The 27,604-nt window shown below is 38.8% G+C and overlaps 1 protein-coding gene across 1 annotated transcript in view; it reads right to left on the reverse strand.

Annotated features, from left to right (window-relative positions):
• Window positions 1-26,784, reverse strand: part of LOC122749447 (C-X-C chemokine receptor type 2-like) — a 46,188-nt gene extending 19,404 nt beyond the window's left edge. Inside the window, exons 1-3 of the mRNA XM_043995824.1 lie at window positions 26,689-26,784; window positions 21,981-22,127; window positions 20,285-20,395 (exon numbers count right to left, since the gene is read on the reverse strand). Coding sequence (XP_043851759.1) covers window positions 20,285-20,395; window positions 21,981-22,127; window positions 26,689-26,735 — 305 coding nt within the window. The 5' untranslated portion in view covers window positions 26,736-26,784. The remainder of the gene's footprint in view (window positions 1-20,284; window positions 20,396-21,980; window positions 22,128-26,688) is intronic.
• Between the last annotated feature and the right edge of the window lie 820 nt (window positions 26,785-27,604).

Consider the following 27,604-nt stretch of genomic DNA (forward strand, 5'->3'; position numbering starts at 1 on the left):
AAGAAAGAAAGAAAGAAAGAAAGAAAGAAAGAAAGAAAGAAAGAAAGAAAGAAAGAAAGAAAGAAAGAAAGAAAGAAAGAAAGAAAGAAAGAAAGAAAAGAATTAAATAACAACTTAAATAGTTAGAGAAATATTCAGCTCTTATGGCTAGACCATGCCAATATAATAAAAATGACAATATTACCATGATTAATTTATTCTTTTTTTTTTTTTGGTGAGGCAATGGGGGTTAAGTGACTTGCCCAGGGTCACACAGCTAGCAAGTGTCAAGTGTCTGAGGTTGGATTTGAATTCAGGTCCTCCCGAATCCAAGGCAGATGCTTTATCCACTGAGCCACCTAGCTGCCCCTAATTTATTCTTTTAATGTTATGCCAATCAAATCACCAAGAGGATACTTTTAAGAGTTTGATAAAATAATAACAAAATGCATTTGGAAAAACAAAAGATCTAAACTATCAAGGGAAATGATGAAAAGAAAAAGGACAAAGGGGGAATAGGACTTCCAGATATCAAACTACATTATAAACCATTTCATATTAGTTTAGAAATAGAGAGGTAGATCAATGGAATAGACTAGACCAAGGAGATTCAGAAAAATAGACTCAATGAACCAGTGCTTGAGTAAGTAGAAAATAATAAGTTACCTAGGGGAAAAAACCCCCCAAACTCCCTGTTTGACAAAAACTTCTGGGAAAACTTCCAGGTGGTCTCATAGAAATTAAGCTTAGACCAAAATCTTTTGGCACATTTTATAGTACATTCTAAAAAAGATACATGACCTGAATATTAAAACTCATACTATTAAAACATTTGAAAGAGAAACAGATCATGTACCTCTCATAACTATGGGGAAGAGACTTACTTAACTAAACAAAAGACAAAAACAATTTAAAAAGATTAAAATAGCTAACTTTGATTACTCGAAACTGAAAAGATTCTGTACAATTTGCATTAATGCATCTAGGGAAGTAGTCAAATGGGGAAACTAGTTGTATCAAATTTCTCTAATAAGGACTTAGTATATAAGATATATAAATAATGAATAACCATAAAACTTATAGCCATTCCTTCATAAATAAATGGTTAAAGGATATGAACAAATAGTTCTCAAAAGAACCAAAACATATTCACAACTACATGAAAAGATGCTCTAAAGAAATGCAAATCAAGACAACCCTGAGGGTTCATCTCACACTCTGCAAATGGGCAAAAAAAACTCAAACCAAAAAAGAACAAAAAATGGCAACAGTCAATGTTGGAGGGGTTGTGGAATAATAGACACACTAATACATTGTTAGTGGAAGTGCAAAATGGTGCAACAATTTTGGAAAGCAATTTGGAATTATGCAAATAAAGTTACTAAAATATCCTTACTCTTGAACCAGAGACTCTATTCCTAGGTTTATACCACAAGCCATTGATAGGAAAAAGTCCCTGTATGCTCCAAAATATTTATAGCAGCACATTTTTTGGGGGGATAGCTAAGAATGGGAAACAAAGGAGATGCCCATTGATTGGAAAATGATTAAACAAATGATGATACATTTATATAAATACAGGGTGGGCCAAAAGTCATGGATATTTAATAACTCCTTTATTTTTTATTTTTAATTTACAATACCATAGCATCAACTACAGTATATATAGGAAATGAATTCACATTATGTGTGAAAAATCAAATCTTATAAATGGCAAAAAATTAAAAAAATTCTCCAAAAGTTATTAAAACATCAGACTCCTTTGTGACTTTTGGCCCACCCTGTACAATACTACTGTTCTGTAAGAAATGATGTATGTGATGAATACAGAAAAACATGGAAAGATTTATATGAACTTATGCAGAGTGAAATAAGGAGAGCCAAGAAAATAATATACACTGTAACTCCAACAATGTAAATGGAAGGAACAATGACATACCAAAAAAATCAAAAGTAAATATAACAAAATTATAAAAATCGGTAGCAGTCAAATGAAGAGATAAAAGAAGACACTCCCAAATTATTTCTTGGTGGAGGTGGAAAGTCCACAGGTATTACACATTGAATATATTTTTGTATTTAATATTTTCCTCCAGTTACATGTAAAATTTTTTTTAACATTCTTTTTTTTCTGCAGATTTTTGGCTTTCTCAATGTATCACTTGGTTTTGCTGACTATTTTTTTTCCTCTCTAAAAAAAGTAAACATCACACTATTTGCCATATGGGATGGCTCTTGGAGAGGGTTAGGGGATACTATGAGATACTATGGTGATGTAAGAAGCAAAAAAAATCAATTTATTATTATTATTATTTTAAAGCACAGGTAGAGGAATGGAAACTAGGCAACCAAGGTGTGTAACACATTTAAATCTATGAGGGGAAAGACTTGAGGCAGAAAAGCCAATTAATTAGAAGGCTATGCAATTGTTGAGGTGGGAGATGATGGAAGCTTGAAATAAGGGGCTGGCTGTGCAAGGGGAGAGATGGGATAGATGGGAGAGTTATTATAGAGGTAGAATTGACAAGACTTGGCAACTGAATGAATATGAGGGGTGGTGATGAGGAAAAGCTAAGAATCAGGAATGACTCTGAGATTGAGAACCTGGATGACTGGAAAAATGATGATGCCCTTGACAGAAATAGGGAAATTAGAAAGCAAGAAGTGAAAGGGGTGGTGTGGTGTGGGTTGGGGTGGGAGAAGTGGAGACCAATGAGTTCTATTTTAAACATGTTGAAGTTGAGTTTTTTGGGGGATATCCACTTGGAAATGTCTATTAGGCAGTTGGCAATGAATAAGTTACATTCAGGAGAGAGGCTGTGTCATCTACATGGTAATGATAATTGAATCCAAGGGAGCTAATAGGATCACTCAGGAGAGAAGGTAGGGTTAGAACAGATTTCCTAGGAAGGGAAGAGTTCTGGGACAGTAGTAATTAGTCTTCTCCTACTAAGGGTTTTCTTTCATAGTTTTACCTTCATTAAAATTGGGATACTTAAGTGGTCAGTCAGTCAACTAGCATTTATTAAGCTCCTCCTATTTGTTGGTCACTGGGATAAGTGCTAGTGGTAATGTATAGACTCAAACAATCTTAGTGCTAGAAAATACCTTATTTCTCTAACTCAGACACTACATTTTATAGATGAGGAAATTGAGACCAAGACAAGAGAAGTGAGTAGAATTCTGGTCTCCTGTTCTCCAGTCTGGAACTCTTCATTACAATAAGCTGTTTCTCAAGAGACAGAGAGAGAGAGAGAGAGAGAGAGACAGAGACAGAGACAGAGACAGAGACAGAGGCAGAAAGAGAGAAAGAGAGAGACAGAGAGAGAGAGAGACAGAGAGAGACAGAGAGAGAGAGAGACAGAGATACACAGAGATACACAGAGAGAGACAGAGACAGAGACAGAGACAGACAGACATAAAGAAATCTATATCTACACAGCTCCCTTTTCCTCCTGTTCATTGGTTTCCCTATTGATGATATCAACTGATATTGACTAACATGCCTTTTTGTCTCCTGACCTCTTAGCATGGCATCATTGATTCACAGCATCTGTCAACCTGTCAGAACAAGGTTCTAGTGCTGACAGGGTCTTGGCTGTCAGTGACCTTATAACACGGATACCATTGCCTAAATCCTCGTGCTTCCTTTGACAAAGGCCTTAAGAACATGTGGCAGAACCTGTCGCTCAAGACTTGTTCCAGGGATACACAGGGAACACAAACACAGATACGTAGGGGAAAGCTCCCCTAAATTGACCCACCCTTCTCCCAGCCCATCTTCAACAGAGCGATGAGAGGAAGTCCTTACTGACTTTCTTTTTCCAGGCAGATTATTGGTCAAAAGTAGGGGTAGGGAGTGTGGAACCACACGTAGGTATTATTCTTGGGGGGAGGATGGGTTTACTTTCTTGCCATTTCTGACTTCTGGGTCCAAAAACTAGTACTGAACTATCAATGGGCAGCTAGGTGGAGATCTTTCAAGTATTTGTTCTTGTGAATGATATGGAGGACTCTTCTGGGTGTGGCCCCAAGCATTCTTGTTGGTTGTGGACCTCTCATGGGAAGATGACAGGCTTCTACTGACTTGTTCTTTTTTTTTAAATTTTATTATTTTTTTTTAGCCACTCAACATGCCCTGGCTGTCAGTAGCTGACTCGTATCCACAGTCTTCCGATAGATTAGTCCATTGTAATGAATTGAGTACCTGGCCTGGAGGCTGTTGGGCTTGGTGCTTGTACATCTTCCTGTTCAGCTTGATGAGGAAGCTGGATCAGTCTTGTGCCATCCAGAGACCAAAAGCCCTTGCTGACTTTCATGGGAGAGGAACCATTGTTGAGAAACTCTTGCCCCATAAGTTGTGGATGAGATGCAACTCTGAGCAACCAGGACTTGAGAGGCCCTGGGCTGGACTATGGCTATTTAGGAGGTGTGTAGTCTTGTGTCACAGCTACGAGACTTAGCCAACATGAGTGGAGGACATGGGGCCAAATGGAGTGGGGAGGAAGTTGAAGGTTAAAGGGTTCATAGAATAGCCTGAAATCCTATTCCAGGGGAATCTCCGACCTTTGAACGTGTACAGGAAAAGCATGGCATCATAGATTCACAGCTGGAAGAGATCTTAGATGGTATTAAATCCAACCCCCTTTTTTACAGATAAGAAAACTGAGGCAGAAAGAGCTTAAGTGAGTTACCAAGGGCCACACAGCTTGCAAGTATCTGAGACTGCACTGGATACTAAGTCCAGAGCTCCAGCACTAGATATAGCAGGGCTCAAAGGAAGACACAGACCTTCTAAAACCGGGTTTTCAAGAGGATTGTGCCAAAAGCCCTCTCGGGGTGTGATAGTTTCCAGATGTCTTTACATATAATTTGCTTATGTTTATACAGTCAGAGAAATTGACTGTCGGCACTTATCAAGTCAATATACGGTTGCACTGCTACAGTCCTCATAAAACTACTTTTATTAAGTGCCTCCTGTATGCATCAGAACATAGATATAGCGTCTGAATTCTGGAAGCCTATGATTAAAGACATACCATGTGTGACAAAAACATTTAGTATTTATCTTTTGTTAATATTATTGAATCTAGATTTATGTAGGTAGAAAATTTTCTAACCCAAAATGCTTATTGTAGAGGTCAGGCTGACCTCAGAGATAGGAAACCTGAATGCTTATAAGGAATGCTCAGATCTAGCCCAGGTCTTATTTTGGGTCTACTCAAAGCTCTAAGATTCCTTCTACAAAATTCTGAGATATGATCATCCCCTCTTTACTTTATAGGGATTCCAGGCAGTCCTTCTGATATTACTAAAGGCAAGGGGGTGACATGCCCAGGGTCACACAGCTAGCAAGTATCAAGTGTCTGAGGCTGGATTTGAACTCAGGTCTTTCTGAATCCAGGGCCAGTGCTTCATCCACTGTGCCACCTAGCTGCCCCCCAAAATTTTCATTTTGGGTTTCCCAAATTAAATTGACTAATCTACTGGTCTTCTCTTGGAGACTTCCCACTGCCCTAGTGAGGCCAATCACACAAATGTCCTTATACACGTCTGAACTCTATATAATGTAACCTCCTCTACCAAATGAACTAATAAATTTCTTTCTAAAACTATTTTAGATAATTGATGTTCATTCTTGTGACTAACTATCATGGTAGCAGTGGTAGGATCTCCCTGGTGATCAACCCAAGTTAAACTCGAAGGTTCTCCAGACCAGGGAAGCTGAATAAGTCTCTGTGATTTTAGGAATGAATATGGGTGGCACTGACTTATATAGGATCAGATTGATATGGTGAGAACCTCCAGTTTAAATTGGACATGGTCAATATCTTGGATTGGGAGGGGTAGGACTGAAGACCCTGGGTATCTAGAAAATTAAGGGGCTGTGATGGCATTAGCTCAGGGAAAGACTTGGGCAGGGTTAGAATTAACTCAGGCTTCCCTGATTCACAAAATGAGTAACCCCTTGATTAATCACCCCAGGCCTTATAAATTTGGTTAAAATTAGATTTCTCTGGTCCTTTGGTAGAACTTTTTCTTTTTTTTTTCTATTTCTTTTCCTGTCTTTCTCCTCAACTCTCCCATAGAGCTGGTCTATAATGGTAGCTTTCCCAACAGCCACCAGTTCAACCTCTATATCAGATAGCTGGATCTTGTCTTATCCTGGTTAACTGATTAGGACCACTCTAGGTTAGTGGGAAACTTGTATTTGGCAGACAGTGAGGTGAACTTTAATGAGACTTCCACTTCAGAAGTTTTCTAGGAACACAAGGTTTTACTTACCTTGGAGAACTTTGAAAAACACCTAGTCACTCATAAAGACTTTGGTAAATTACCAGCAGAAAGGGAGTGTCAAAGGGTGGGAAAATCTAATGAAGTCTCATACCTAAAATAGCTTTCCAAGCTATCTACAAAATAATGAGGATTTACTTCCTCTGACTCATTTTATTAGCTTTTCAGTGGGAGATAAGGAGGGAAAACTCTGAGATTCTTTCTTTCTACTTTTGCAACCCTGGCTGGGTTGGAGTTTGCAAAGATAAAAATCAGACAAGAAAAAAAAGAAAATCTTTTCCCTAGTTTGTAGAATTTTTTTGGCATTATAAACTAATTAGGGAGTAAAATTGTGACTGAAATATATCTTTACTGTGAATTTCCAAATTATGGTTTAAAGGGTTTTTATATTTAATTTAATTTTTCTCAATTAAATGTAAAATAAAACTTTTAACATTATAAAAAACATTTTGAGTTTCTGTGATGAAATAATGAGATTTAGCAGATACTCAAAGACCCACCTGGAGATTAATCTAGACTGATTGAATCAAGTGAGAGTGATTAACTGCTGATTAGCCTACTTCAAGTTAACTGGATTGTAATCACACCTTGAGAACACCTTCAGAACCAATGGATTTGGATGATGCCAACCAATCAGCATGAAGCAGTGTGTAAGGACTGCCTCTGTTCCAGACCTATAAAAAGCTTCCACAATCAGCTTGCTGGAGAGAGCTCATGATTAAAGCAGGCTTGTAGCAGAGGACTTGAGAAAGAACCAGACCAGGCTGGAACTCTAGGCTAAATAGGCTTTTTTCTTAACTTTCTGAACTCCATGGGAATATCTGTATGCTTTAATAAATGTTTAATGCACAAGGACTGGTGCTAAAGCTTCTAATTTAAGGCGACCACAATTTAGATTTTAAACATCACATTTCAAATGATCTTTTTTCCTCCCCCCCCTTAAGAAAGCAAGGAATTTTATACAGATTATACATGTGTAGTCATGAAAAACATTTCCATATTAGCCATATTTCACAGACAAATTGTTTTGCCAATTTCCCCAAATAGATTACATAGAATTGGAATTGGAATTAATCATTATTTAAATATTTGGTAGAATTCACTTGTAAATCCAGATGGTCCTGGTGATTTTTTCTTAGGGAGCTCACATTTGACTTGTTCAGTTTCTTTTGTTTAAGATAGGGTTATTTAAGGAATTCTATTTCCTCTTCTGTTAATCTGGGTACATAGCCTTAATGCCAAATAGCAATATTTTGCATTTTTCTGATTTACCACAACTATCCTAATAGGAGACCACATCTCACTTTAAATGAGACCACATTGGTGGTTAAGAATTGGAAATCAAAGGGATGCCCATGTTGGTAAATGGCTAAACAAGCTGTGGTATATGATTGTAATGGAATATGGAATATTGTGCTTTTAAGAAATAACAAGCAAGATGATTTCAGAAAAACCTGGAAATACTTACACTAACTGATGTATAGTGAAGTGAAAAGAACCAGGAGAACATTGTACACTGTAACAGCAACATTGTTTGATGAAGAACTATGAATTACTTATCTATTCTCAGCAGTACAATATTCTGAGATAATCCCAAAGGACTAATGATGAAGCATACTATCCACATCCAGAGAAAGAACTGATATTGACTGAATACAGACTGAAGCATGCTATTTTTCACTTTCTTCCTTTGATTTTTTTCTTTTATTTCAGTCTTCTTATACAAAATGACTAATATGGAAGTGTCTTACATAATTGCACATGTATAAACTATATCTGATTGCTTACTGCCTCAGGGAGAGGGGAGGGGAAGGAGGGAAGAAGGGCTAGGATTTGGTACTCAAAACTTTAAATAAAAACATTTTTTAAAAAAAGAAAAAATAAGTGAGACCACATTATAGTTTAGTTTCAGAACAAACTTTAATCAAATCAAACTTGGATTTACAATCACAAATGGTAATTCTGGAAATTTCAGTTTTCCAAAGGGTCATTAGTTGCAAGTATCTCAAATTATAGAGACCATAGCTTTTAATTAGCTCACTTTTAAAGAGTTGTGATGGGATTTTCACATTCCCATCCTTTTTTGGAGCCCATGAAGCTCTAAAGATTGGGACATATATTTCTTTTTTTTTTTTTTATATTTCTTTTTTTTTTTGAGATATTTTATTTTTTCCGTTACATGTAAAGATAGTTCTCAACTTTTGTTTATACATGCTTTACAATTTCAGATTTTTCTCCCTCCCTCCCTCCCCTCCCTCCCCCCTCCCCTAGACAGCAGGTAATCTGATATAGGTTATATCTATATATATCTATACATATACATATAGATATATATATACACACATATATATACACATAATAACATTAATCCTATTTCTGCATTAATCCTGTTACAAGAGAAAGGATCAGAGCAGTGATGCAAAACCTCAAAATAGAAAAAAAAACAACAGCACCCAAAACAAAAGAAATAATATGGTTCAATCAGCATCTGTACTCCACAGTTCTTTCTTTCTTTTTTTTTCTTGGATTTGGAGATCCTCTTCTATCATGAGTTCCCTGGAACTCTTCTGTACCATTGCATTGGTGAGAAGAATATAGTCCATCACAGTAGGTCAACACTCAATGTTGATGATACTGTGTACAATGTTCTTCTGGTTCTGCTCATCTCACTCATCATCAGCTCACGTAAGACCCTCCAGGTTTCTCTGAACTCTTCCTGCTCATCATTTCTTACAGCACAATAGTATTCCATTGTATTCATATACCACAACTTGTCCAGCCATTCCCCAATTGATGGGCACCCCCTCAACTTCCAATTCCTTGCTACCACGTAAAGAGCAGCTATAAATATTTTTGTACATGTGGGTCCCTTTCCCCCTTCCATGATTTCTTTGGGCAAAAGACCTAAAAGTGGGATTGCTGGGTCAAAGGGTATGCACAGCTTTATCGCCCTTTGGGCATAATTCCAAATTGCTCTCCAGAATGGTTGGATCAGCTCACAGCTCCACCAACAATGCATTAGTGTTCCAATTTTCCCACAGCCTCTCCAACATTTATTATCTTCCTTTTTTGTCATTTTAGCCAATCTGATAGGTGTCAGGTGGTACCTCAGAGTTGTTTTAATTTGCATCTCTCTAATCATTAGAGATTTAGAGCATTTTTTCATATGGGAATAGATAGCTTTGGTTTCTTCATCAGAAAACTGCCTGTTCATATCCTTTGACCATTTCTCAATTGGGGAATGACTTGGATTCTTATAAATTTGATTTAATTCCCTATATATTTTAGAGATGAGGCCTTTATCAGAAGCACTGGCCTCAAAAATTGTTTCCCAGCTTTCTGCCTCCCTTCTAATTTTGGATGCATTGCTTCTGTTTGTACAAAAATTTTTTAATTTAATATAATCAAAATCATCCACTTTGCATTTTATAATATACTCTATCTCATGTTTGGTCAAAAACTGTTCTCCTTTCCAAAGATCTGATAGGTACACTATTCCTTTCTCTCCTAATTTACCTATGGTATCACCTCTTATGTCTAAATCATGTATCCATTTTGACCTTATTTTAGTATAAGGTGTAAGATGTTGGTCTAAGCCTAATTTCTGCCATACTATCTTCCAGTTTTCCCAGCAGTTTTTGTCAAATACTGAGTTCCTATCCCAGAAGCTGGAGTCTTTGGGTTTATCAAACACTACATTACTAGTGTCATTTACTACTGCATTTCCTGAGCCTAGCCTATTCCATTGATCTACCACTCTATTTTTTAGCCAGTACCAGATAGTTTTGATGACTGCCGCTTTATAGTAAAGCTCCAGGTTTGGTACCGCTAACCCACCTTCCTGTGAATTTTTTTTCATTATTTCCCTGGATATTCTTGATTTTTTGTTTTTCCAGATGAATTTTGTTATTATTTTTTCTAGCTGTATAAAATAATTTTTAGGTAGCCTGATTGGTATGGCACTGAATAAGTAAATTAATTTAGGCAGTATTGTCATTTTTACTATATTAGCTCTGCCTATCCATGAGCAATTGATATCTTTCCAATTATTTAGATCTGATTTGATTTGTGTGAAGAGTGTTTGGTAGTTGTGTTCATAGAGTTCCTGGGTTTGTCTTGGCAAGTAGACTCCCAAGTATTTTATATTACCTACCGTTACTTTAAATGGAATTTCTCTTTCTATCTCTTGCTGCTGGACTTTGTTGGTCATGTATAGAAATGCTGATGATTTATGTGGATTTATTTTATATCCTGCTACTTTGCTAAAGTTGTTAATTGTTTCAAGTAATTTTTGACTTGATTCTCGAGGATTCCTTAAGTATACCATCATATCATCTGCAAAGAGTGATAGTTTTGTTTCCTCCTTGCCTATTCTAATTCCTTTAATTCCTTTCTCTTCTCTGATTGCTAAAGCTAACATTTCTAGGACAATATTAAATAATAGGGGTGATAATGGACATCCCTGTTTCACCCCTGATCTTATTGGGAAGGCCTCTAATTTATCTCCATTGCATATAATACTTGCTGATGGCTTTAGGTAGATACTGTTTATTATTCTAAGGAAAGCTCCCCCTATTCCTAAACTCTCTAGTGTTTTTATTAGGAATGGGTGCTGTACTTTGTCAAAAGCTTTCTCTGCATCTATTGAGATAATCATATGATTTTGGTTGGTTTTCTTATTGATGTGGTTGATTATGTTAATAGTTTTCCTAATGTTGAACCAGCCCTGCATTCCTGGTATAAATCCCACCTGGTCATAGTGTATTATCCTGGTGATCACTTGCTGTAATCTCCTTGCTAATATCTTATTTAAGATTTTAGCATCAATATTCATTAGGGAGATTGGTCTATAATTTTCTTTCTCTGTTTTTGCTTTGCCTGGTTTTGGTATCACCACCATATTTGTGTCGTAAAACGAATTTGGTAGAACTCCTTCTTCACCTATTTTTCCAAATAATTTGTATAATATTGGAATTAATTGTTCTTTAAATGTTTGGTAAAATTCACCCGTAAACCCATCTGGCCCTGGGGATTTTTTCTTAGGGAGTTCATTAATAGCTTGTTCAATTTCTTTTTCTAATATGGGTTTATTTAAGGATTTTATTTCCTCTTCAGTTAACCTGGGCAGTTTGTATTTTTGTAAATATTCATCCATTTCATTTAGATTGTCAAATTTATTGGCATACAGTTGGGCAAAATATTTCCTAATTATTGCTTTAATTTCCACTTCATTGGTGGTAACATCACCCTTTTCATTTTTGATACTGGTAATTTGGTTTTCTTCTTTCTTTTTTTTAATCAAATTAACCAGTATTTTATCTATTTTATTGGTTTTTTCATAAAACCAGCTCTTAGTTTTATTGATTAGTTCTATAGTTTTTTTGCTTTCAATCTTATTGATTTCTCCTTTAATTTTCAGGATCTCTAATTTAGTGTCTAATTGGGGATTTCTAATTTGTTCTTTTTCTAGCTTTTTAAGTTGCATGCCCAATTCATTAATCTCCTCTTTCTCTTTTTTATTCATGTAAGCATTTAGAGCTATAAATTTTCCCCTAAGCACTGCTTTGGCTGCATCCCATAGATTTTGGTATGTTGTCTCATTATTGTCATTCTCTTGGATAAAGTTATTGATTGTTTCTATGATTTCTTGTTTGGCCCATTCATTCTTTAGAATGAAATTATTTAGTTTCCAATTGATTTTCATTCTACTTTTCCCTGGCTCTTTCTTACATGTAATTTTTATTGCATCATGATCTGAGAAGGATGCATTTACTATTTCTGCCTTTCTACATTTGACTATGATGTTTTTGTGCCCTAATACATGGTCAATTTTTGAAAATGTGCCATGTACTGCTGAGAAAAAGGTATATTCCTTTCTATCCCCATTCAATTTTCTCCAGACATCTATCATGTCTAACTTTTCTAGTAATCTATTCACCTCTTTCACTTCTTTCTTATTTATTTTTTGGCTAGATTTATCTAATTCTGAGAGGGGGAGATTCAGATCCCCCACTAGTATAGTATTACTATCTAATTCCTCTTGTAACTCATTTAACTTCTCCTCTAAGAACTTGGATGCTATACCACTTGGCGCATACATATTCAATATTGATATTACTTCATTATCTATAGTACCTTTAAGTAAGATGTAATTTCCTTCCTTATCTCTTTTAATGAGATCTATTTTTGCCTGCACTTTGTCTGAGATAAGGATTGCTACCCCTGCCTTTTTTACTTTAGCTGAGGCATAATATATTCTGCTCCAGCCTTTTACCTTTACTCTGTGTGTATCTCTCTGCTTCAAATGTGTTTCTTGTAAACAGCATATTGTAGGGTTCTGGTTTTTAATCCACTCTGCAATTCGCTTCCGTTTTATAGCAGAGTTCATCCCATTCACATTCACAGTTATTATTACTGACTGTCTATTCCCCTCCATTCTATTTACCCCCTTTGTACTTTTCCCCCCTTCTTTCACCCTATTCCTCCTCACCGACGTTTTACTTCTTACCCCTGCCTCCCCCAATCTGCCCTCCCTTTTTATCACCCCCCTCTCTTTTCTTTACCCTTTTCTCCCTTGCTTTTGTCCTCCCTTCTCAGTCCCCCCTTTCCCTTCCCCTTTTGTTTCCCTAAAGAGTGAGTTAAGTTTCTTTATCCCAATGAACGTATATGTTATTCCCTCTTTGAGTCAAATCTAATGAGAATAGGGTTGAAACCATGTTCCCCCCTCCTTTCTTTCCCTCTATTATAATAGGTTTTTTTCCACCTCTTCATATGATATAATTCATCCCATTCCACCTCCCCTTTCCTCTCCTCCCCATAGACTCCCTTTTTATCCCCTTAATTCTTTTGTATCATCACATCAAAGACAATTTATATTTATCCCCTCTATATAAAGTCCTTCTCTCTGCCCAAATACATTTACAGTTCTTAAGAGTTATGAGTATTATCTTCCTGTGTAGGGATATAAACAGTTTAACCTAATAGGGTAACTTTTTTTTCCCCCTCTGTTTACCTTTTTAAACTTCTCTTGAGTCTTGTATGTTGAGATCAAATTTTCTATTCAGTTCTGGTCTTTTCACCAGGAAAGATTGAAAGTCCCCAATGTCATTAAATGTCCATCTTTTCCCCTGAAAGAAAATGCACATTTTTGCTGGGTAATAGATTCTCGGCTGCAATCCAATCTCCTTTGCCTTCCGGAATATCATATTCCAAGCCTTGCGGTCCTTTAATGTTGAAGCTGCCAGGTCCTGAGCAATCCTGACTGTGGCTCCATGATATTTAAATTGCTTCTTTCTGGCTGCTTGGAGTATTTTCTCCTTCACCTGATAATTCTGGAATTTGGCTACAATATTCCTTGGAGTTTTCCTTTTGGGGTCTCTTTCAGGAGGTGATCGATGGATTCTTTCAATGATGATTTTATCCTCTGATTCTATGATATCAGGGCAGTTCTCCTTAATAATTTCCTGGAATATGGTATCTAGATTCTTTTTCTGGTCATGGCTTTCAGGCAGTCCAATGATTCTCAAATTGTCTCTCCTCGATCTGTTTTCCAGATCAGTTGTCTTTCCAATGAGGTATTTCACATTTTCTTCTATTTTTTCATTTTTTTTATTCTGCTTGACCGATTCTTGGTGTCTCATGGATTCCTTTTCTTCCAACTGTCCCACTTTAATTTTTAAGGCATTGTTTTCTTCAGTGAGATTATGCACCTTTTTTTCCATTTGGCTAAGTGAATTTTTTAAGGTATTGTTTTCTTCAGTGAGATTATGTACCTTTTTTTCCGTTTGGCTAAGTGAATTTTTTAAGGTATTGTTTTCTTCAGTGAGATTATGCAGCTTTTTTTCCATTTGGCCAAATGAATTTTTTAAGGCTTTGTTTTCTTCAGCTTCCTTTTCTAAGCTGCTGATTCTTTTTTCATAGTTTTTTTGTGTTGCTTTCATTTCTCTCCCCATTTTTTCTTCTACCTCTTGCAATTGATTTTTAAAATCCTTTTTGAGCTCTTCCAGGAAGGCTTTTTGTTCTTGCGACCAATTCACCTTCCCTTGTGAGGCTTCAGATGTAGACAATTTGAGGCTATTGTCCTCATCTGAGTTTGTGTTGGCTTCTTCCCTATTGATACAGAAGCTCTCAATGGAGAGGGCTCTTTTTTGCTTCTTACTCATTATTGCAGCTTATTTATTTATTCTTTAAGTTGAGGTCTGCTCTGGGGGCACCAGGGTCCCTGTTTTGGGCTTCTTGTGCAGGTGTATAGGTGCTGTGTGACCGGGCTTTTACTCTGAGGCCTTTATGGTGTGTGGAGATCCCCTGTCCTGCACTTCCTGTCTGATTGTGCTCGGCCAGCCAGGCGCCAGACCCCGGCGTCTGATCCCGCCGTTCGTGGCCCTCTCGGCCAGTACAGGTAAGTTTTTCCACTGTCCTTCTTGGCCACCAGATTTTTGAACCAGGTTCCGGGAGCCTCAGTTGTTCGGCTGTGACCCGCAGCTCCTGCTGATTTGCCCCGACCCCCCTCGGCGCTGGGTTGCTGCCCTGCGCTGGGCCTCCCTTTTGCCCGAGTCAGACCGACCTTTTCCTGAAGTCTTCTAAATTATCTCTGGTTGGAGGACTGTGTCTCTCTGTCTCTTTGCAGGTTCTGTAGTTTCAGAATCCGTCCAGAGGCTTGATTTAATGTTCGTTTTGAGGGAACAGAAGGAGAGCTCAGGCAGCTTGCTGCTTCCTCTCCGCCATCTTGGCTCCGCCCCCGGGACATATATTTCTAATGGTCCTTCAAGGACAGAATTTTAGTATGCTATGCTCAAATGATTCCATGTTGCAAATTTATTTCTATAGTTTTGACTTAGTAAATATTAAAATTTGTTAGAACATTGTCTGAAATCGCTAATAAGCAATTCTCCAGAAAGTTTCTCATATATTTCTTATCTTGAGGAGATTTTAAAAAAATGATATTTTTTTCAAATCTATCTTTCCAAAGCTCCAGGAAGGCAGCACAGGTAGTACAGGCGAAATCTCAAGGGTGGCTGCATTGGCAAGCTTCAGGAACTCTCAGCTCACAGGGCCATCAGGAGTGCTGCCTCTGGTGGCTATAGGGGAACAAGGTCCGTTCCTGAGTAAAGACCAGAGCATAGGCTAGGAGAGCAGGGACCACACCTCTCTTTGGAGCATATCACCTTGGAAGAACCAAAATCCTACAGACCCCCAGTGCTAGATCTAAAAACAGCAGCAAGAAAGGACTGAAGCTTGGAACAGTACCCCCTCCACTCCAAGAGCAGAGTCCAACTTTAATATAAAGTTAAAAGTCAAGAAATAGGTTAAAAATGAGCAAACAATGAAAAAGGAACCTGACAATAGAAAGTTATTATGATAATAGGGAAGATCAAGACACAAACTTAGAAGAAGACAACGAAGTCAAAATAGCAATATGCAAAGCTTTAAAGAAAAATGTGAATTGATCTCAGGCCCTAAAAGCATTCCTGGAAGAGTTCAAAAAGATTAAAAAAATCAAATAAAAGAGGTAGAGGAAAAATTGGGAAAAGAAATAAGAGTGGTACAAGAAGATTATGAAAAAAGAGTCAACAACTTGGTAAATAAGGCACAAAAATACTGAAGAAAATAACAATTAAAAAAACCCCAGGGGGTAGCTAGGTGGCACAGTGGATAAAGCACCGGCCCTAGATTCAGGAGGTCCTGAGTTCAAATCTGGCCTCAGACACTTGATACTTACTAGCTGTGTGAGCTTGCGCAAGTCACTTAACCCTCATTGCCCCACAAGAAAGAAAGAAAGAAAGAAAAAACAAAAAAAGGGGGCAGCTAGGTGGCACAGTGGATGAAGCACCAGCCCCGGACTCAGGAGGACTTGAGTTCAAATCCGGCCTCAGATACTTGACACCTACTAGCTGTGTGACCTTGGGCAAGTCACTTAACCCTCATTGCCCTGCAAAAGCAAAAACAAAAAAACAACAACCCAGAATTGGTTAAGTGGTAAAAGGCACAAAGATGCACTGAAGAAAAGAACTCCTTAAGAAATAGAATTGGCCAAATGGAAAAAGAGTTACAAAATCACTGATGAAAATAATTCTTAAAAATTAAAATTGGGAAAATGGAAGAGAATGACTCCAAGAGATACCAAGAAACAATTAAAAAAAATAAAAATCATGAAAAATAGAAGAAAATGTGAAATATCTCATTGGAAAAACACCTGATAAGGAAAACAGATTGAGGAGAGATAATTTAAGAATATTGGATTACCTGAAAGTCATCACTTTAAAAAAAAAGATTCTAGACATCATATTTCAGAAATTATCAAGCAAAACTTCCTTGATATCCTATAACCAGAAGGTAAAATAGGAATGGAACAAATCCACTGATTACCTCTTGAAAGAGATCCCAAAATGAAAACTTGCAGGAATTTTACAGTCAAATTCCAGAGCTCCCAGGTCAAGGAGAAAATATTGCAAGCAGCCAGAAAGAAACAATTTAAATATTATGGAACACAGTCAGGATCACACAAGATTTAGCAGCTTCCACTTTAAGGGATCAGAGGGCTTGGAATATGAAAAGAGCTAACATTACAAGTCTGTTTAACAAGGTTTGTTTCCTCAAAGGATGTATGAGACCATGACTTTATTTACCTAAGTTTATTCAACCTTTATAACATTGAAGGAAGCATGGTATTATGATTTTTTTTCTGATGTTCACAACCATAGTACACTTGTTTCCTATTATAAGTTTAAGTCTCCTGACACTGGAGACTTATTCAAATTGATTCTTCTGACTATGCGACATTGAGAAAAGTTTCTTATTAATCTGGCTCCTACCCATCCTAAAGGAGTTCTGTCAATCTCTATATAAGATAGGTGGTGAGGAGAATGCCATTGAGTTGTGCTTTTAAAAAATGTTTTATTTATTTATTTCGTTTGCGGGGCAATGAGTGTTAAGTGACTTGCCCCGGGTCACACAGCTAGTAAGTGTCAAGTGTCTGAGGCTATATTTGAACTCAGGTCTTCCTGAATCCAGAGCTGGTGCTTTATCCACTGTATCACCTAGCTGCCCCCTAAGTTGGATTATTTTAATGAATGCCCTTTGAAACCATATCCCAGATTTCTACTTCTGTAATTTTGCTCTCTACATATAAGAATGTTGGGCTTTGATAAGCCCCAAAAGAGGATTTTGGAAAAAATGTTTCTTTATCCTATATTAATATTGCTAAACCTGTCTTTATGTGGCTAGGCAACTGGTGAACCCAAAAAGCTTATTGTAGAGGTCAAGTAGACCACAGAAATACTCCAAGGAAGATGGATGGTTGTAAGGAATGCTTAGATCCCACCCAGTGCCTCTTTGGGGTTCATTCAGGTCTTGTTTTGGGTTCCCCAAATTAAATTGACTTAACCTGCTGATACATATCTCAAACTGAACTTCTCTTAGACGCTACCTACTACCAATCAGGTAAATGTCTTTAAGCCCTTGTCTGAACTCTACATAATGTAACCTCACAAAGACTTGTGGAGGTAGTCTTCTTCTGACTTTCCTCTACCAAACAACCTAATAAATTTCTTTATAAAACTAAGATTTTGTGGTTCATTCTTGTGACTGATACATGCCACTAGTGTGGGTGGACAGGACCTATATATAGACCCTTGTCTTCTGTTCATGTGTCTTTCCTGTTTGTCCAACTCAGATTCCCTACATAAATGATAGTGGTGGTGGTGATAGAATTTATGTAGCACCTACCTACTATGTACCAAGGCACTGTACTAGTACAAATATTATCTCATTTAATCTACACAAGGACTTGTGAGAAGGCTGGTTTCACACAGATCCTACAACAGGTACTTGAATGGACTGATGTTCAAAGACCCATGTAGTAATCTTGTGGTCAAAAGATCTGGGTTTGAGTCTTAGTTGTATAACCTAAAACTGGACAAGTAATTTACAATATCTGGATTTCATTTTTTAAATTTAATTTTATTATATTCCAGTTACATATTACATATAAGGATAGTTTTCAACATTTGTTTTCACTGTATTTTTAGTTCCAAATTTTCCTTTTCTCCCCCCCTCCCTTCCCTCCCTCCTCCCCAAGACGGAAAGAAGTCTGATATAGGTTGTATATGTACAATCACATCAAACATATTTCTACATTAGTCATCTTGGGATTTCACTTTTCTAATCTGTAAGATGTGAATACTATTATTTAAACTAGATAGCCTATAAGAATATTGTAAGGGAGGTATTCTTTAAAGCACTATGTAAATGTGGGTTGTTATTATCATTATCCTTGAATTACAAAGAACTGGTATCTGAGACATTTGTGAAAGAGTGAGTTTGCTCAGAAATCCATAGGTTACACTGGAATTTTTTGTAGATCCTTAGACTTTCAGACATAAAAAGGCCCTCAGCAACCATCTAGTCCTATCCACACCTCCAAAACAATTCCCATACACAAAACCTGATGATGTTTGCTTGAAGACCTCCAATAAAGAGGAGTCCATTCTCTCCAGAGACAGTCTGTTTTATGTATATAATTTTTAAATGGTTATTCATTTAAAACTATTTAAGGGGGCAGCTAGGTGGCGCAGTGGATAAAGCACCGGCCCTGAATTCAGGAAGACCTGAGTTCAAATCCAGTCTCAGACACTTGACACTTACTAGCTGTGTGATCCTGGGCAAGTCACTTAACACTCATTGCCCCATGCAAAAAAACAACAAACAACAACAACAACCAAACAAACCCTCAACCCCCCCAAACCAAAAAACTATTTAAATACATACATGAAAATTACAATCCAATGAACTGTCTTCCAGTGCTCCCCTACATATAGTGTTTTCTGAGCACAATCTAAGACAGTGTTTTCTGTTCCGAGAGAGCAGAGACCTTGTCTCTCTGAATCGCCTTGGCCAGTGAGGCGACAAGAAGGTCATCAAGGAAAGGACCTGGGGCTTCTGGTCCAAGGATCTTAAAATAGGGAGAAGACCAGTCCTGAAGTAGGATCTTGCCTTGGATGATCTAGGTTTCTCCCTTCTGGTGGCAAGATCGACAACATCGTTCTTTCTTCTTGTAATCCACAGAACAGGCATAACAGACAAGGCCTCCGCAGAGTCTGTGGGGATTCAGAGCCCTCTAGTTAAGTAGAGGTCAGCAAAATCAGATGGAGAGGGGCAGCTAGGTGGCACAGTGGATAAAGCACTGGCTCTGGATTCAGGAGTACCTGGGTTCAAATCCGGCCTTAGATACTTGACACTTACTAGCTGTGTGACCCTGGGCAAGTCACTTAACCTCCATTGACCCACAAAAAAAAAAGATTATAAAAAATCAGATGGAGAAAGGAGAGCGAGGATTTCTGTTCTATGGGCCTGAGTTGGGCAGTGAAATTGATGCCAAGGGCAATAGTGTGTATGAACCATACGTGCCAGAATCCCAGGTGATTCCTAGAGGTCATTCTGTCTACTCCCTTTCACCAGAACAGCCCTGGCCCCTGCCCCTTGTCCTTTTGAGCATTAGGCCTTGCTTTTGTTTTCTCAAGCTTTTCAGATGCCCTTATTCCCTGTTTTCTAATGTTTTCCATTCCCTAACTGACAAGTTCTCTTCATATCTCAATGTCTTCTCTCTTACTGTATTTCCCCTTAATATATTCTCAGTGGAGGTGGAAGACAGCTTGAACATTCTACCTTCTGTCAAAGAAATCCCATGAGAGATGAGAAGCCCCTGAATCAGTCAACTAATTGCTAGGCTACATAATCCCTTGCCTTTCCCTGAATCCTTTCATTTTCAGTTTATCACTCATGTCTACCATCTTAATCCTTTCCAGGGATGGTTGTTCTGCCCTCCTGAGAAGCCCAGAACTAGTCCTGGGTGTGATCAGGGTGCGATCAAGGATGCGTGTAGTGAAAGGATAACCTCACAATGCTGCCTGTTTCTACTTTCTCTTCTTGCATTTCCCACTGTCTTGAAGTCAGAAGGAGAAGGAGGTTGGGAGGAAGTATGGAGGTCTTAGAAGGACACCCCCCTTGCCCTTACCTGCATTTATATCTCCTAGACAGACGGCCAAAGATCTTATTACAGACTACACAGAGCTGAGGGGCCAGGGAAGAGAGATGCTCAGTCTTCTGCCATAGGCTGTCTTTTTCCCTAGAAGGAAGGGACAGAGAGAATTAGATTGAGGAAGGAAGGACAGAAAAGAAGAGGGGAAATGGGGACTGAGGTCTGTCAGTGAATCCCTAGGGAACTGAGATCTCTACTTGGGCTATTTAAATAGGCATAGCTCTCAAGGTCCAACTCCAGCTCTACCCCTTTCATGAAACCTTTCCTGATGACTGAAGCTGACAGAATATTAGGAGACCCCTGTTTTCCAGAGCTAAGGCCCAGCAAGCAAACTGTACCCTGAGCTTGGCAAGACAACAATCCTTTGCACTCACCCTCTGGATGATTTCAGCCTCTGGCAAAAATCACACAGTTATTGTATTACCAGGTGTTCTCTGAGCTTGGACAAGTACCCATGTTCCAGTCATGAAGTCCTGCCACGAATCAAACTTGTCACATTGTTGCTGTTACCCCCTCATTGTCAGGGCTACAGCTCACCGTAGGCACTGAGATCTCACAATGCCTCGGGTCCCCTGGCACATATGTCTATAGCCCTTTGTTGCTTGCAAGCCATTTTCCTCACTTTGAAATTAAAGCCTCCTTACTCATTCGTGTCTAGCCTGCTCTGTTCAGCATTGGTCATCCTCAGGTTAGAGGCCAGTTCTGGTCCGGTAGACAAAGCCAAAGGAGACATCTTCTTCCTCCGAAACTCTGTGCTACTGTATTAGCCTGTATTAGTCTCATTTCTCAGTCAGTGTATGTACAGGTTTTCCTCTTAACTAGAATAATAAGCTCTTTGAGGCCAGGGACTACTTTTTGAAATGATTACTATCATCCAGAGCTAAAGACTTAAGCCCTGTCTCCTCTACAAGGCTTTTTTCAACCATTCCCATGCATAAAGATTTCCCTTTTTGGAACTCATCCAACATTCATTGAATAATCTAGCATCATGGTGTAGTGGATAGAAGGCTGGGTCTCAGATCCAGAAAGAACCAGGTTCAAGTCTTGCCTCAGACCCACACTGGCTCTACAACCTTGGGCAAATCCTAACCTTTCAGTAGGCTAGGCAACTCTAAGACTACATGCTATGGAGAAGGTGACAATGTGCATTGGTAGAGGGAGTTCTCTATACCAATGAAATCACAAGTCCAGTCCCTATCCCTACCACCTATACACAGCATTGTATTACTAATAATATTTTTTAAGTGTCATGGGTCTTTCTCTTTCCAACTAGATTGTAAGCTTTTTGAGGGCAGGGGCCAGGTATTATTATTATTATTATTATTACTACTACTACTACTACTACATTGTAGTAGTACTGCACCATCATTGCAGTGCTATGCAGAACATATCTGATAAATATTTGTTGATTGAGGCTGGTGAGCAAATACCCTAGAGCCCCCACTTTCCACTGAGACCTACACAGAAGCTGTGGTTGGGAAGAAGGGGGTACTACTAGTGATGAACAGATTGGGTCTTTTTTTATCACTTATGTCTCCTTTAATCCTTTCCACATTCCTTCTCACTCCCACAGGCCACGTTTCCCTCTCATGTCCCAAGCCCTAGGTCTATTCCCTCCATACCCAACCTCCTACTCCATCCCCTTACTGATGGGATGTCTCCTATCCCTTACTGAATCAGCTCCACCACACGTCTCTTCATGGCTCGGACCAGCTCATGCTGCTCCTTGAGTTCTTCTTGGTACTGGTCTTCTCTCTTCTCAGCCTCCTGTTGTCTTTGCTCCAGCTCTACCTTTAGTTGGGTCTTCTGCTCCTGGCATCTGGATGGGGAAAGGCATCAGGAGCCGGAGGCAGGGATAGAATTGTTTCTTGACATGATGAAAATCATGCTAAGATAACATAGATGTGAAGAAACTGAAACCCAGGGAGGTGAAGTGATTTTCCTTGGGTCATCCAACTAGTATGTGTCAGAACCATGATTTGAATCCAAATTTTCAGTCCAATGATCTTTGGATATTTCAATTCTTAAACTCAGCAGATCTAAAAGCTCATTTTCTTTCCCCTCAAACCTAACCCTCTTCCAGACTTTCCTTCCTCATCCATTCCAGCTCCATCTCTGCACATTTGCACTAGCTTTCCTCCTTATCCGGAATATATTTTCTTCTCACCTCCCCTGTTTTAAATCTCTTGTTTACTTCATAGTGCTACAAATCACCTTCCACATGAAGGCTTTCCTGATCCCGGCCTCCCCCCTCTGCCAACTACTACTAGTGTCCTTCCTCATAAAATATATATTTTGAATTTTTAAAAATCGATTTTGTGCACACTTATTTATGTATGTGCTATTTCTCCTGCTCGAATGTTAGTTCCTTCTGGGAGAGGACCTCCGTTGGGAGGCAGAGAAGTTTCATTCTTACCTCTTCGTGCCCAGTGCTTAGCACAGGGCCCAGAAAACAGAAGGTGTCTAGTTACTGCTTCTAGATTAATGGGTTGGACTTTCTCAATAGGTTGTCCATCCAATTGTATGCCATAATCTGGACTATAGGTATTCCTTGTCCATATGGTTTTTCCTGTGTGAATTTTTTGGCTGACAAATCTATCCCACGAGATGGCCATGTACTATGCTAGAACTTGAGGCGATCAGTGCAATGTCATTTACAAATCTGCATTTGGAAGCCCTCACCTAATATTAAGGAATCCCTTTTGCATTTGGACTTCTTCAAGGCATTTTCCATCACTGTAGCAAACACCTTTGACAAGCCTTTGCCTCCTTGTTTTATTCCTCAATTAATGTTGGTAATTAGAAGATTGTGTGCAAGTTATTTCTATGTTTTTGAATGTCAAGGAATCTTTTATGATCTTGATGTGTCCATGAGAGACTCTACGCTTAAAAGATATCCGACTTAGGCCATATTTTATACTAATTAAGGATTTTAAAAATTTAAAATTATTCTAATTATGGATTTTAAAAATATACTAATTAGGGATTTATATACTAATATATATACACTAAAATATACTCATTACAATTTTTAAAAAACCGATAAACAATAAACATTGTTATATACTACAGCTGTTCAGTTATTTGTACTACTGTAAAGATGTGGTCTGGCATAGAAAATCATTTGAGGAAGCCTCTCTTCTCTTTTCATGTTTTTATTGACTAACCTTAATACACGTATAGATTATTTTCATAAACATTTTATAGGTGGGGCAGGTAGGTGGTGCAGTCGATAAAGCACCGGCCCTGGATTCAGAAGGACCTGAATTCAAATTTGACCAAAGACACTTGACACTTACTAGTTGTGTGACCCTGGGCAAATCACTTAACCCTCATTGCTGCACCCCCCCCCCCCCAAAAAAAAAGAATTTCATAGGGGTGAGAAAGTAGACATTGGGTTGGTGGTCACTAATATCATCTTGATTACCTTTTTTGAGGTAATAAAACTGTCCATTTCCTCTTACTCACCCCCCCCTCCCCATGATGATGTCCCTGCTCTCCTTCCCTTTTCCCTTTCAGATAACTTAAAAATAGGTTTCTTAGTGCTTTCAAAATTTCAGCTCTTGGGATGATCTCTATCGTTTGGGTTTTGCACCACGTTTTCTTCACACTGGTTTTTCCTTCCAGCACCCTTTATTTGTGTGTGTGTGTGTGTGTGTGTGTGTGTGTGTGTGTGAGAGAGAGAGAGAGAGATATGTGATATTACTTGTAGCATTTTATCACCTTTCCTGTAACATTTTGCAAAGTTTAAATACCGTATAGGTATTGTCCTAAGCTTCCATGTTTATTTACTGTATTAGAAGATCAAATATTTGTTGGCTGAGTATCTTTTGGCCTCTGTATTGAGGCAATTGCCTTTTTTTTTTTTTTTTAGTGAGGCAATTGAGGTTAAGTGACTTGCCCAGGGTCACACAGCTAGTAAGTGTCAAGTGTCTGAGGCTGGATTTGAACTCAGGTACTCCTGACTCCAGGGCTGGTGCTCTATCCACTGTGCCACCTAGTTGCCCTGAGGCAATTGCTTTTTGCCAGTTAAACTTCTGCAGGAAATGGTGATAGTATGAGTTAATGTCTTTTTCTTTATTCATTTTCTCTATCAGGGTAAATACCTCTTTTGAACAGGTCAGTCTGAAACTATTGTATTTGCTTACATGCCTTCCTATTTTTATTCTCTATTCTAATCTATGGTTAATCTTGACTTTTATTTTAGCTAGTAGATGGTTTAATGACAATCTTCAGCAGTAAGTTGGCCACCAGGTGATGAATTATTTTGCTATGGCAAGACAAGAAGTGAAGAAAAATACATGATGGCTTTCAATCCTGTGTGACCTCCCCCCTTTTCCATCGGTAGGGTGACAATCTACTCAGAAGCCTCTCATCTGTGTATCATCAATACTTTCTTCAAGGAGAGATTTGAAAGATTCTAGAAATAGCAATCATCGAATAATACTACAAAAAGTGAAATCGACCATATCATAAAAGGCAGAAAATGACTGTTTATCAATGTAAGGGCCGTTTATGAAATGCAGAGCACCCTTGAGAGATAGCTTTTTGTAGCCAGAGCACGAAAAATCAAAGAAAAGTCTACAAATCTCAGGGTGCTCATGTAGCTAGGAATAATAAGATAAAAATTATAAAATGTTTCAAATTGATGGCATCGTATGTGCTTTTGGTGATGCCATTATCATAAATCTTCTTAGCGTTTTAACTGGAAGAATTTGCTCTTTGAGACTATGTTTCTTATGTAAACTATCTTCACATGCTATGTGCTTACTTGGTACCTATCATCTTCGTAAATAATAGTTGGCAGTTGTATTGTACTTCAAAGTTTACAAGGCACATTTCATGCTCTACCTTTCCTGATTCTCACAACAATCCTTTGAGGTAGGTATTATGGGGGGGGGTGTTGTTATCCTCATCATCCCTATTTTACAGAGGAGGAGACTGAGGCTCAGAAAGATTACATGACATCCCTAGTCACATAGCTAGCAAGTTTCTGAGGCAAGATTACAACTTAGTACCCTCCTGGTTTTACATCCAGGACTCTTGGGACTTGGCTCCTCTTAGAGTCCCTAGCAAGAGAAATCTTTCATTGTTACCATGAGACCAATTTCAGTCATGGAGGGTTTTCTGATTGGATCAGTATTATTTAAAAGCCATTGCAAAAACTTGGCATTAGAAAGGATGAATCCCGGCTCTTCTGGTTACCTTCTGCGTAATTTTGGGTGACTCCCTTCCTCCCTCAGATGTGTTTCCTTGCCCATAAAATGGGGAGGTGACAGTAGGATTAAATAATCTCTAAAAGTCTTTTCTAGCTCTGACATTGTATGATTCTATCAATAGGTGAAATGGGCCCCTCCCCAGCATGAATCATCAGTCTTTGCCTCTGCTGGCCCAGTGGCAGGAGTTGGCAGGATGTCTAACTGATGACACTTAAAAATAAAAAAAAAATCCTAGCCAAACTTAAAAGTGTGATGTTAGACTTATTGAGATTTCTCATCACTTCTAAGTAGATAGTCAATAGAAGTATGATGACTGACTGACTCATTGACTCAGCCTAAATCACAGCTGGCTGAGTTTCACTGGCTGTCAGACTTACACTGAACCCCTGCAGGCATGGAGTGAGGCAAAGCTGATATTAGGTGTCTGGAGATAGAAGGAGGGAGAGAGAGTCAGACAGTGAGACAGAGGGGGAGGGGGAAGGAGAGGACTGAGAGAAACAGGGAGGAAGCCAGAGCCAGAGGAAGGAGAGTCAGTGAAAGAAATAGAGAGAAGGAAAAGGCGGGGGGGATGGAGGAAGGAAAGAGTGGAGAGAGAGAAGAAAAAGAAGAGGAGAGAGGGAAGAGAAGGAAAGAGAAGAGAGAGAAAGTGAAATATATATAGAGAAAGAGACAGCAAGAGAGACAGACAGAGAAATAGCGAGAAGGAAAAAGGGGAAATAGAGGGAAGGAAAGAGTGGAGAGAAAGGAGAGAAGAAGAAAAAGAAGAGGCGGGGGCAGCTAGGTGGCGCAGTGGATAAAGAACTGGCCCTGGATTCAAGAGGACCTGAGTTCAAATCCGGCCTCAGACACTTGACATTTACTAGCTGTGTGACCCGGGGCAAGTCACTTAACCCTCATTGCCTTGCCAAAAAAAAAAAAAAAAGAGGAAAAAAGAAAGAGAAGGAAAGTGAAGAAAAGAGAGAGAAAGTGAGAGATAGAGATACATCATGCAGGAGAGACTGAGAGAAAGAGAAACTGATGTCCCAGAGGACATGGAAAAGCAGGAGAGATAGGGAATGGTGCTGGTTCTCAGAATATGCTCTTGGGAAGCCAATTCATCCAATCCCCTGCAGATCCTGAAGCCTTTTCCCTTCCCTCACTTTAGCTACTCATTCAAGTTACCTGAACAACTGCTCTTCCAGTTCTCTCAGTTTCTCCTCCAGGGTCATCAGTAGCTCCTCCTTCTTCTGGGACTGTTCCTCAGCCTTTTTCAGACATTCTTTGAGGTTCTGTGAGATGAGGACATCAAATCCCCAGGCAGCCAAGGATGGCTTGGGGGAAAGGTTTGGGATAGGGGAAAGGGAAGGCCAAGAATGGAGGAACTAGAAAGTTGGAAAGAGGCACCACCTGCTGGGGGCTGCTGTCTGCTGAATCTGCTGAAGAGATGCCCCAGGTGAGCATCATCAGCTAGGCACTGTTATCCCTTGGTCATTGGGTTATCCCTGTGGCAGACATCATATCTAGGGACAGGGCTTGGGTACAAGATACCCAAATTTTTTCCTTGGGTATACTCTGTGAACCTAGAGGGGAAATTATTTCTAAACTGAGAGAAGAGAAATTATTAAGATCAAAGTAGGGGCAGCTAGGTGGCGCAGTGGATAAAGTACCAGCCCTGGATTCAGGAGGACCTGAGTTCAAATGTGGCCTCGGACACTTGACACTTACTAGCTCTGTGACCCTGGGCAAGTCACTTAACCCCCATTGCCCCGCAAAAAAAAAAAAAAAAGAAGGGGAGAGGGGAGGGAGGGAAAGAGGGATAAAAATTGTAACCCAAAACTATAAATAAAAATGTTTATTTAAAAAAAAGGCAGCTAGGTGGCGCAGTGGATAGAGCACCGGTCCTGGATTCAGGAGGACCTGAGTTCAAATCCGGCCTCAGACACTTGACACTTACTAGCTGTGTGACCCTGGGTAAGTCACTAACCCCTCATTGCCCAGCAAAAAAAAAAAAAAAGATCAAAGCAGTGAGATGATTTAGTCTAGAGAAGAAAAGACTGAATGGGTATTTAATAACAGTCTTAAAAGCCACAAAAGGTTG

Source organism: Dromiciops gliroides, chromosome 3 (assembly GCF_019393635.1).
Source record: "Dromiciops gliroides isolate mDroGli1 chromosome 3, mDroGli1.pri, whole genome shotgun sequence".
NCBI lineage: Eukaryota > Metazoa > Chordata > Mammalia > Microbiotheria > Microbiotheriidae > Dromiciops > Dromiciops gliroides.